At 40.1% G+C, this 12,775-nt stretch overlaps 1 protein-coding gene across 3 annotated transcripts in view; it reads right to left on the bottom strand.

The window, feature by feature from the left end:
- LOC142741362 (EF-hand calcium-binding domain-containing protein 4B-like) overlaps positions 1–12,775 on the bottom strand; it is a 118,475-nt gene that overhangs the window by 26,814 nt on the left and 78,886 nt on the right. For 2 of the 3 annotated variants that reach the window (XM_075850742.1, XM_075850741.1), the window contains exons 10-11: positions 9,822–9,913; positions 4,469–5,010 (exon numbers count right to left, since the gene is read on the bottom strand). In XM_075850742.1, the coding sequence (XP_075706857.1) occupies positions 4,469–5,010; positions 9,822–9,913 (634 nt within the window). The remainder of the gene's footprint in view (positions 1–4,468; positions 5,011–9,821; positions 9,914–12,775) is intronic. The other variant, XM_075850743.1, reaches the window with a different exon arrangement.

Here is a 12,775-nt window from a genome sequence, read left to right on the forward strand (position 1 = left end):
AAAAATGTCTGACTGCTGTGCTTGCCAACAAGGGTTTTGCCACCAAGTATTAAGTCTTGTTTGCCAAAGGGATCAAATACTTATTTCTCTGTGCACAATGCAAATAAATATATATAATTTTGACAATGTGATTTTCTTTTTTTTTTTTTATATAATCTATCTCTCACTGGTAAAATTAACCTAGCCTAAAAACTCTAGACTGTTCATGTCTTTGACAGTGGGCAAACTTACAAAATCAGCAAGGGATCAAATACTTATTTCCTTCACTGTAACATCTGCGGACTTCATTGCAGAATTTTGACTTTCCATTGAAGTCAATGGAGAAATTCTGCAATGAGTCCGCAACAAGTCCGCTACACATCCGCAACAACCATTGTATGCTGCGGACATCAAATTCCGCACCGCAGCCTATGCTACTCAGCGGAATTGTCCGCAACGTGTAAACGAACCCAACCACAAAGCTGTGGAAGGCAATGGAGAAACGTGTACGCTGCGGATTTCCGCTGCGGACTGTCGCAGCGGAATTTCAGAGCAATTCTGCCACGTCTGGTCATGCCCTAAGCCTTGTAACTTCCTAGAAAAATAAAAGGACATTCAAAAAATGATGCAAACATAAAGTAGACATATGGGAAATGTTAATTAGTAACTATTTTGTGTTGTATTAGGGCACATTCACACGTGGCGGAATTGCTGTTGAATTCCGCTGCGGATAGTCCCATTTCTATACATTTAAGTTGCTATACATTTTTAGGAAAGTTAGTTCAGACGTTGCAGAAAATAACTGTGCGGAAACCAGGCTGCGGTGTAGAATTTTTCCTCCGCAGCATGCTCTTTCCATTGCGGAGAAGAAGCGGAATTTCACTGCAGATTTCAGCCTTTGTAATGCAAAAACTGATATCTGTCGCAAGTCCGCTGTGATATCTGCAACGTCTCAATTACCTGTCAAATATGCAAATGTTGGTGCAGATTCGTTGCGTAATTGCCCCAAATCTGCACCAACATTTGCAGCGGAAAAATTCTGCCACGTCTGAACGTGCCCTTACTATATGTTTTACAAGCAGATACATTTAAATTTAGAAAAATCATAATTTTTGCAAATTTTCTCAAAATTTTGGTGTTTTTCACAAATAAGCAATGACTTTATCGACCGCATTTTTCCACTAACATAAAGTCAAATATGTCACGAGAAAACAATCTCAGAATCGCTTGGATAGGTAAAAGCAAGTTATTACCACAAAGTGACACATGTCAGATTTGAAAAAATGGGGCTGGTCCTGAAGGCCAAATTGAGCTTAGTCCTGAAGGGGTTAATGAAAATTGGCAAGGACTTCATATTGTCATAATTCAGTCTGGAATAAGCACAGAAATATCCAACCAGTGCATAAGGGATCATGGTGCCTAAGAATGCTTGGACCGATTTTAATTAGGAAATAGTGCTGGTCTCAGAAAAAGAATTTTCACCAATCCTCACTAGTTTTTATACTTGGACAGGCATTCACTTGTACACTATTCCCTTATGACCCATTTGTCTATTTGCGTGTTTTGCGAGTCTTTTTTTCATGCTTCCTACAACTTATAGCTAGCTATGTGTTATATTACTCAGTATCTGTTTGGATTCTACAAAATGTTTGTATCTAACTGGCTATGCCTGTACATTGAACACAGTGTAAATGTCAGTGGCAGTTTAACTGTCAAATCATACAATATAACTACTGTGAAGCGGCAAGTACTCAATACGTTCATTCACTTCTGGGTTCCTTTAGATTTGACAAACTAGTTGTTTTTTTCTGTCCTAATACAGGTTTTAGTTTTTTTTGTAAGGCTGAGTTCACGCGACCTATTTTCAGGCGTAAACGAGGCGTATAATGCCTCGATTTACGCCTGAAAATACGGCTCCAATACGTTGCCATTCATTTGAATGGGTTTGCCGACGTACTGTGCCGACGACCTGTCATTTACGCGTCGTCGTTTGACAGCTGTCAAACGACGACGCGTAAAATGACTGCCTCGTCAAAGAAGTCCAGGACACTTCTTTGAAACGTAATTTGAGCCGTTTTTCATTGAATTCAATGAAGAACAGCTCAAGATTACGGGCGTCAATGATGCCTCGGAAAATGCGAGGAGGAGCATTTACGTCTGAAACGACGGAGCTGTTTTCTCATGAAAACAGTCTGTAATTTCAGACGTAAAAGCCAGTTATCGTGTGCACATACCCTTAAAGGATATCTAAGGCTGGGTTCCCACGGGACGGGTGCGCTGCGTAAAAAATCATGCAGCGTGTCCGACCTGGAACCTGCGTGACATTCCATCCGAAAAATCGCACCAAAATTTTTCGGACTTAAATTCCGCTGCGGAAGAAAGCCGTTCATACTTACCTCCTCCTCTGATGTCCGCTCCGGCCTCCCTGGGTGACGTTGCAGGCCATGTAACGCTTCAGCCTGTAATTGGCTGTAGCGGTCACATGGGATGCAACGTCATCCCAGGAGGCCGGATTGCAGGAAGAAGGAGGGCGTTCTGGGTAATTATGTTTTGTTGTTCTTCTGGCGTTGCGATTTTTGCGGCTTAAACACTGCGATTACGCCGCAAAAGTTGCAACACTTTCTGTTTCGGGTTTTGCAGCCCTATGAAATTCAATTGGGAAAACCCGCAATGGAAAATCAACAAAAACGCAGCAGAAATTGACATGCTGCGGAATTAAACTCTGTATCACAGGTCAAGTTATTAACGTTTACGCTGCAGTTTTTTTCTGCAGCATGGGCATGAGATTTACTAAATCTCATCCACTTTGCTGCTACTGTAAACGCTGCAGAATTTCCGCACGCAATTCCGTTGCGGAAATTCTGCAGAGTTTACACTACGTGGGAACCCGACCTTCACCTTCAACAAACTTCTGACATGCCATAGTAACATATCAGAAATTTTGATTGGTGGGGGTCCGAGCACTGAGATTCCCACTAATCTCTAAAACGAAGCGGCAGAAGTGCCCCATGTGAGCGCTCAGCCACTTCGTTTCTGTTCGGCTTTTTTAAATCAATGTAGCAGAGTACGGGCTCAATAGTAAGTGTATGAGCCCGTACTCCGCTACATCGGCTTTCTGGAAAAAGCCAAACAGAAACAAAGCGGCTCATCCCTCACACAAGCACTTCTGCCACTTCGTTTTATCGATTGGTGTAGGTCTCAGTGCTCGGACCCCCACCAATCAAAATTTCTGACATGTCACTATGACATGTAAGAAATTTGTTGAATGTTTAGTTACCCTTTAAGTACTTAAAAGAGCACCTCTCAGCTCTACTTACATCTCTGTTTTAATAAATATATCTCCATTAACCCCTTAATGACCAGCCTATTTTAGACCTTAATGACCAAGCCATTTTTTACGTTTTTCCATCGTCTCATTGAAAGAGCTATAACTTTTTTATTTTTGCGTCGACATAGCTGTATAAGGTCTTGTTTTTTGCTGGACAAATTGTAATTTTTAATTGCACCATTTTGGGGTACATAGAATTTATTGATTAACTTTTATTAACTTTTTTTTGGGGGGAATAGAAAAAAAAACTGCAATTTTGCCACACTTTTTTGAGTCTTAAATGTACGCTGTTTACCGTGTGGTTTAAATAACATAATAACTTTATTCAGCGGGTTGTTGCGATTGCAACGATACCAAATTTATATAGATTTTATATGTTTTACTACTTTTGCACAGTTATATGTTTTTTATTTTATTTTTTTACTAAATCACCATGCGGGTTAAATGATGTAATAACGTTATAGTTGGGGTTGTTACGGACGCGGCGATACCAAATATGTGTAACTTTTTAACTTTGTTTTGTTTTTTAATAATAAAGCAGTTTGTAAGGGGAAAAAGTGGGTTTTTCATTTTTTTTTATTACTTTTTTACTAACCCCATTAGGGGACTTCACTATGCGATCCTACGATTGCATTGTATTAAAACGGATAGACATCCCGCTCTCCAAAACCACTCAGTTCCGGCGCTCGCTATTGAGTGCCGCATCTGAAGGGTTAAACGGGTGACAGCGATACTGATATCCATCTCACCCGTTCGAGCAGGGATGCCCCAAGCCCTCAGCTACCTCTGGTGGTGGTAGCTGAGAGTAGGGAGATTCAACGGCTCACTGCTCTGTTTACTTCTTCCGATGCAGCGCCATAAAAAGGCTACTGCATCGGAATAAAGCCCGTTAGTGGCTGCCATAAAAACACTATGGGGCGGTTACTAACGGGTAAAATATCAATGCAGGGGCAACTTTTTTTTTTTTTCAGAACGCTGTGTTGAGCTGTACCCCTGTTACTTCTTATGAAAATGTATGAATAAATTGACGACTGGGTATTACCATTCTCCTTGTCAGTGGGGTCCCTACATACTATTTGAATAGCTGAGAAATCCCTCCAATACCCTGCCTGTATATTATGAGAAAAGAAAAACAGGAAAATTCCAACCTTTCATCTTTACCTATTGTAGCAGACGTATCACTGTTGTAATTTCCTTCATGAACTTGACGTAGAAAGGATGTTTTTCCAACATGGGTATTTCCAACAAACATTATTTTATAAACATGGTCTGGGGCTACCAGAAATTCTTGAAGATGCTTTGGTATTTTTGACTTTTGAAAATTTGTATGTATCAATTCACCAATTTCTTCTGAAGAATCCTTTTTCTCATGAAGATTACAAAACTGGTCAGTGTTTTTACCGTCAAACTCAAAGTCTTGTTGGGAGTTTGTTTCTTTTATTTGGAATAAAATACTAGTCTGTTCTGTTTTAGTGTAACCATCAAGAGTGGGTGAACCTGGTCCAGAGAGATGAAAATCAACAGAGTTTCCTTTTTCTGTAGTACTGAAGAAGTCTTTGGTTGGCAATTCTTCTGTAATTACTTCTTTAAGTAGTTTAGAGTGTTTCTGCAAACATTCTTGTATTGGGTCTTCTTCTATTGAAATCACTCTTGATCTTGAAGTTTTGAAGTCATTACTATTCTTAAATGTGTTTTGTTGCTCACTAAAATATAAAAGTTTATAAAATAGTGTTAGGTCACAACACTAATAAAAAACATATAAAGTATAATTTATTCTATATAATTACATCATTTTTGTAACTGGGAGCGCAAAAGGCAGAAGAGTTACGTGGGGTGAATAAATAGGCTGGAATGGTTAAAAAAAAAATAGTGAACGAGGATTTGAGGGTTAAAGTACTAGTATTGCAAAATTCTAGAGGTGTAGACCATTTTTTGGGGGGGTTTTGTGGGATAACCCCTTTAAGCGGCCCTGAAAATTAGGCCTCGTGAAAATGGCAGAGCCGTGTGCAGAGGGACTATACGGAGGCACACAAATTCTCTATTGCTCTGTGCTATAGAGCCAAAGGTACACTCCATATTTCAGAGAAGGAATGCTTTTAGCGAGAAATACCTTTGTAATACAGCATCTAATGGAGAATGCCACAATTATTTTTCTGTCAGATTCATATAGAATTCGTCAGAAAAAGACCTCTACATGTCCCCATAGGAAATTACAGTTATACAGAGGTACAGTAGGGCCAAAGATATTCCAAGGAATGTGAATTATGGCCATAATGTGGTCATGCGCATGAGTCTTTAAAAGGAGTTCTCTGGGACGTAAACATTGATAACCTATCGGATAGTTTAAGTACTGTAAAACCCCTTTAACAACAGATATACATTTACCCTGGAATGCTCCCTTTCCTAATAAAACTTACAGTGAATTTTCGAAAAATTCAGAAAGCAACATTTTACAACATTTGTACAATTTTTGATAATGTAATTTTTGACATCTTAATTGAACAGAATTATTTCAGATCCATTTACCTAAATATAAAAAAAATCTTTAACTACTACTATTCAATTTAATATGCTATTCTAGTAAAGTAGAGTTCCTTTTACAATATTATACAAACATCATTAATCTTAAAATATTATTATTAACATTTTATTATATTTTTGATTAAAATTTTCTTTGGAACCCTGGTTAGTTATATTGCTCCTCTTTCGGAGACAATAAATAAATACAGATCTATTGTCTAGCAGAATAGAACAATCCTTGACAATTATGTTAGTGCTGCCGCACCCATTTAAACTGTTCTTCAAAGCCTATAATTAATTACAATTGCTTTAAAGTAGTCTTTGCTTTGAAGCAGCTGTGGTACTAGAGGGTGGGGCATATACAATATAATGGTTGGTTTCATAGATATGTTTTTCTTTTTTCACACAATTGTGAAACCATGAAATCAAAGTAACCTTTAAAACATATGATACTAATGGATGAAAAATAGCTTACTCAGCTATCTTGACTTAAATTATGTCTCAGATATTGACTTCAGCAGGGTATATATATATATATATATATATATATATATATATATATATATTGTTGGGTTAAATAGGACTATCCCTTTGCAGATTGTAGCTAACATTAAAGGGGTTTTCCCATAATCATTATTTTTCACCTATCCACAGGATAGGTGATTATTATCTGATCAGTGGAGGTCTGACCACTGGGACCCCCACCTATCACGAGAACAGGCTTACCTTGCTGTTCCTGCAAGCCCTATAGAAATGGAGCGGTGGTGCACATGCTCCTTCACCGCTCTGATCATTTCTCTGGGGCTGCTGAGCGCTATTTTTGGCAGCCCCATAGAAATTAATTGAGCAGTGGTCGAGCATGCGCACTACAGCTCACAGAAAAGGCAAGGTATGCCCGTGCTCGTGATCGGTGGGGGTCCCAGCGGTCGGACTCCCACCAATCAGTATGTTATGCCTATTCTGTGGTTGGGGTATAACATTTAATCTTGAGGCAACCCATTTAAGTAAGACATAATCACTTGTATCTCTTCAAGCTGCAGTATTATACAGCAGCTGGTCATACATGTGCTATACTTCAGCTCAGAAGAACTAAATGTTGTACCATGACATTGTGCCAACTTTCGCAAACACTTTTTGAGATTATGTTTCTTACAGGAAAAAAAAGATTAGACCTCCATGGTCGGTTTCTGGTACACCAGCAGATATAAGTGCAGGGATTTATCTTGCCAATCATAGGTGATCTATAGGTAATGAAACATCTCATTGTGTATTACCAGCTGTTCTTACGATTGGTTGACCTGATCTTATAGACAAGATATTGCTTTATATGCAAATTATAAAATCTATTCTTTTAACAAAAGGTTGTTAATGCAAGTAAGTTGGTGTAACATTGCTTTTCTTATCAGCTGTTGAACTAATCAACAAGGCTGGGACAAGGGTAGGTGGATGAGGCTACTGTAGCAAGGTTCGGACAGCACTAGGTAAAGGCGTGCGTGCATAAGTAGGGGCCCAACCCAATCCAATAGAGAGAAAGTATTATGCGCACCAGAATGGAAATTCTTTTCCAAATAAATAATTTATTTATAGCCACTGACGGTGCGACGTTTCGGTCAATACCGTGACCTTCCTCGGGCACTTTGTCAATGCTGGATCCTGTATAGATGGCGCATTTGCTTGGCGGCTAACCACTGTAGTGAGGCGCTGCGTTGGATTAGGCTACTAATACACGACCTTGCATTGAGAACTGTACATGAGTGAAATGGATGGAGTGGAGAAGTATGAGTTATAAGTATTATAAATAAGAATACTAAGCATTTAAGGAGAAAGAAAAGGGGGACAACAAGAGGCATTTATAGGAATTATTTGCAACACCTATCCTGCTGAACTTCAAGGACCATGAGGGGGAGGTAAATTCTGAAAACCCTTCCTTGGGCAAAAATAAAGATTGTACTGCCCCTGCTGACCAACATAGCATAGTTAAATTTCAGCTACGGGTTACAATCAATTGGTTTTCGAACAACATTTGGGAAAAGTGGCCGGACACGGACATGCTCATCTGTGCGATTTTACCATATACATAGATGACAAGAATACTAATATTATTGCTGACCCACTATCATAGCGGTCTACTTTATGTATAGTGTTGTATACAATTGTGTACTATGGTTGAGGCCACTAAGGGTCAGCGCATAAGCCCATCAAATAATTGCCAGGATCTCCAGGTAATATTTGTAACACATCTTTGATATGGACTAACCAAACTGATATTCCACTGAAGCAATCTTATTGTCATGACAATGAATATACATTACCTCCAGCCAGGATGGGATGTGTATTCAGAATCCTGACCACTTCTCTGAACTTCTCTGTGATTTACAGCACAGCACAGCACAGCGAGATCTCGCTGTAAATGACAGTTTACAGCGTAATCTCGCGAGACTACGCCTGCTGTGCTGTAAATCACAGAGCAGTGGTCAGGATTCTGAATAGACATCACGTCCTGGCTGGAGGTAATGCATATTCATTCTCATGAAACTGCAGTAATGTTATAGTGTGTTTATGTGGCTGCACATAGCGATATATCTATATCGCTATCTGCAGTGTAAATTAATGGAGAGAAGTATATGACGCTGATTGGTCAGCGTCATACACTTCTCTCCACAACGCCCACTTGGCCATATAGTAAAACACGCCCAGTTGTCCATTGAGAAACTCATTAGCATAGAGCTAATATAGGTCATAACTCAGTCAAAAATTATCGTTTTTCTATATAAAAAACACTGCTGTAATCTACATTACAGCGCCGATCGCATCATGTACAATATAGGCCACTTATAATGTGGTGACAGAGCCTCTTTAAGGCAGCTGTGAGTCAGGTTGCTTTGCCTTATTCACCTTGCTGTAATTCTGGGAAGTGCTCCCTCTGGTGGCCAACATAGGAAAACATGTTAAATTACTATTTAATTTTTAATACTTTCCACCATGTGTAAGAAAAAAAAAATACAGCACAAAACTTAAAAAAATATAATAGAAATAAGTAACTTACTTAAAAAAAAAAGGTTTAATTCGCGTCACATTCCCTTTAATGGACATGGCTGGATCAGATCCCATCATGGAAAAACAGGAATATATAAAAAAAACTTTGCGTAAAGTTTCCCTGAATTCTCCTGACAGGCTTTAATCCCATTCTAGTACTAAGTATACAGCTCTCACAATGAGGTGTAATATAGAGAAGTGAAAAAACACCAATATTTAGAAATTGAAAAGATAGCGGGAAACACGGCTACTGATGATGGCAAACCTACAGCTAAAAACATCTTTTTATTGCTTTGTGCCACAGAACGTTATATGTGAATGTACCCTTAGGATTGATCCTTGATTATTTCACATTGCTTATATAGCACCAACGTATTCTGCAGTGTTGTACATACATTTCCATTACTTACATCTGTTCCTATCTTCAAATCTGAATTCAATATCTCAAACACAAACAAGGGACAATTTCATTGGAAATCAATTTATCTATTACTATGTTTTTGGAGTGTGGCAGAAAACCAACACAAAAATTAGAAGAACATACAAACTCTATACAGATTGATTTGAACCCAAGGCTGCATGGCAACGATGCCAACCATTGAGCCACTATGCTGTGGATTTGATTTAGGGAATTGCCCATTCTGTCATTCCAATAGTTGAAACCAAGACATTGATGGATTTTATTGTTTTTATCTTCTCAATGTATATGAATGATCCAGACAATAACATGTTTGGGATTACATAAGAATTTTTCACAATATTTTATTGTCTTAGATGGTAAAGTCACACTTATGTTACCCTACATATTATTGTCACTGAGAAGCACATTGTAACTTCTTTCTACAGTTAACTGCTCATGTCTTTATATACAATATTATGGAACCTTTTGAGAACGTCTTACATGAAAGTTGCAGTATGGTACTTAAACAATTGTAAGTTACAGATCATTCATACTTACGGATCTGTATGCTCTTGTTGGTCACTTTGTTCAGACTTATGTTCATTATTTCTTTCTTTCTGGTTAGTGTCCTGGAAGAAAATCTGGTAAAACTGGATTATGCATAATGTTATATTTTTGGAATTTAATTGACATGAGTGAAGAATTATGAAAACAACACATAGACATTAATATAGTTTTTTTATGTTAACCCTAATTACTAAGAAGGTCTAAATTGACTCTAAAGCTGGCCATAGACATGATATAGCTGTCAGCCATTATCTATCAGCCCTTATTCCACTATAAACATTCCCATTTGTAGATATGATTTTTCAACACAGAGATGGAGATAAACAGATGCCAATCATCACTGATGCTACTTATCCATTAAAAAACAAAAGCATCAGATATACAACTGAGACAATCCCCGACATAGGCCGTGAAAATGTGCACCGATCAACGAGACAGCAACGAGGAGCAATGATTGGTTATGTATGGGGACGTTGGTTTGTTACTAAGATCACATGTCCCCATGCATTTCCATCATGTCGGCAGCACATCTCCTTGTTTACACAGGGAGATGTGCTGCCAACAACAATAAGAACGCTTGTTTGCCCATGTAATAGGGCCTTTAGTTTCTACTAATATAAAATATCTAGGGATCATTGGCTTATTTTCATAAACATCAGATTGCGGGCCAATCCCATTGAAATTGGTGCAATCAGCTGGAAAGAATCCGATGGCTATGGCAAACTTAATTCTTCTCAGTCACAGTCTGCCACAAAAAATATGTGCTTTATTTAAAGCATGAGCACATGTGGAATCTGCACATAGATGAAAAGCAACAATCAACCAAAATTTTAGGCGAGGTGTAACACAAGATAGGGATAGGGCTTTACATAAAAATTTGAGGCAAAAAGTTTTGCCAGGTTTGACATTTCTTCAAAATCAGGCTGTTCATGGTTCAGGGAAAGTAAATAATTGCCCAAGTTGCCCACAGTGGATCGCTAAACTGAACCGCCAAATCATGCATTGCATGAAACATCTGAACAAATGTAGCATTGCCCTGACGCCAGTTTCACCCCCTAGAGGGACCTGAATAGAGCTCTGCAGCTTCTGCCACTCAGTGTTAGTGTGCATAGTTGCCAACATTTTTTTTTTTTTCCAGGGACACTTAGGGTGAGGCGCCTTTGGTGGGTGTGTCTTGTGGGGCATGGCTTAACTGGTGTGTGTGGCTTGTGGGCGTGGCTTTCTTTCCTTAATTTCTGCATACAAATAAACAGACAAAAATGTCTACACTAGTTTGGCTGACAACTACTATGGAGGCCAGTATCTCTCCCTCTGGTTATCCAGTTGTATACAGTCAGGTGATGTCTCACTTTATCACTAGGGCTTGGCGATATGTGCTTACCACTACTGGTAGCATAAAACACAGAGTAGGTAGTGCCACATTCAGTGCCCCTTGTAGATGGTGTTCCAGGCTGCCCCCAGTAGATAGTGCCACGCACTGCTTCCTGTAGATAATGCCGCATTTCCCCCTGTAGATAGTGCCACAGTGCCCTCTGTATATAGTGCCACACATCCCCTTTTTAGATAGTGCCACAGTGCCCTCTGTAGATAGTGCCACAGTTCGCCCTGTAGCTGGTGCCACACAGCCCTCTCTGTAGCTGGTGCCATGCAGCCCTGTCTTTAGCTGGTGCCACACAGCCTCCTCTGTAGCTGGTTCCAAACAGCCTCCTCTGTAGCTTGTGCCACACAGCCCCCTCTGTAGCTGGTGCCACACAGCCCCCCTGTAGCTGGTGCCACATAGCCCCCTGTAGCTGGTGCCACACACTCCCCTCCCTGTAGATGTTGCCAAAGACCCCCTCTCCCCTGTACATAGAGCCATTGTGGCTCCCTCTAGAAGGGGAATGCCCAGCCAGAGCGTTCCTGATGCTCTGGTCGGGGATTCCTCTCCCGGAGGAGCCACTGACTTCACTGTCCATATATGGACAGTGACGCCATCAGGAGTTCCCTCTATGAGAATTATCCCCGGCCAGAGCGTCGACAAAGCTCTGGCTGGGGATTCCTCTGCAGAAGGAGCCCCTGACTTCACTGTCCATCTATGGACAGTGACGTCGTCAGGGGTTCCCATATGAACAGTGAAGTCAGGGGCTCCTCCTGGGGCACCGGAATCCCGGGCCAGAGTGACAGTAACTTACCAGGACTGTCTCTGTAAATTTGGGACAGTCCCAGGAAATTCGGGACTGTTGGCAGCTATGAGTGTGCCACAAATAGTTCCTTGCTGCATCAAGCCACTGTGCTAGTTGTACTTTGTTTTGCTAGCATTTCGATAATTGCTATCTTGTTCCTTTGTCTGGCAAAGACCAACAGTCCCAGATTCCCAGCCATCCCATTCCTAGTTGTCGTCCCCCCATAACTCCCCCCCCCCCCAATACACAAGACATTTTTTTTTTTGGGGGGGTTTGGGTGTTAATGTTTACCCCCTGCCCCCCCTCCAAAACAAAATTGTTGATTTCCCTGCAGCATTACAAGTTTGTCTTTTCAATTGAATTAGGCATATTGTCTTATGTGTCATTGACAGAAAACACATTTCCAAATAAATAATTTAGTGATAAAAAGTAGTGCATTTACACACTCCCATTTTTTTTGTAGAAGGCTTCGTTCACATCTGTGTCAGGGTCCTGTTCTGGCATTCCGTCGGAGCTTCCCGTCAGAAACCATAGGTTTCCGTTTGCATCACCATTGATTTCAATTGGTTTCCGTTTGTCTTAGTTGTGCAAGGGTTCCGTCATTTTGATGGAATTAATACCGTACTCTACTACGCTCTTCATTCTGTCAAAACAACGGAAGCCTTGCACAACTGAGACAAAACGAAACCGTTGGCACCGGAACCCGTCACCATTGAAATCAATAGTAATGCGAACGGAATCTATGGTTTCCATTTGTTTGAGTCAGGGTGCCGGTCAGATGGA

Source organism: Rhinoderma darwinii, chromosome 2 (assembly GCF_050947455.1).
Source record: "Rhinoderma darwinii isolate aRhiDar2 chromosome 2, aRhiDar2.hap1, whole genome shotgun sequence".
Taxonomy (NCBI): Eukaryota; Metazoa; Chordata; class Amphibia; order Anura; family Rhinodermatidae; genus Rhinoderma; species Rhinoderma darwinii.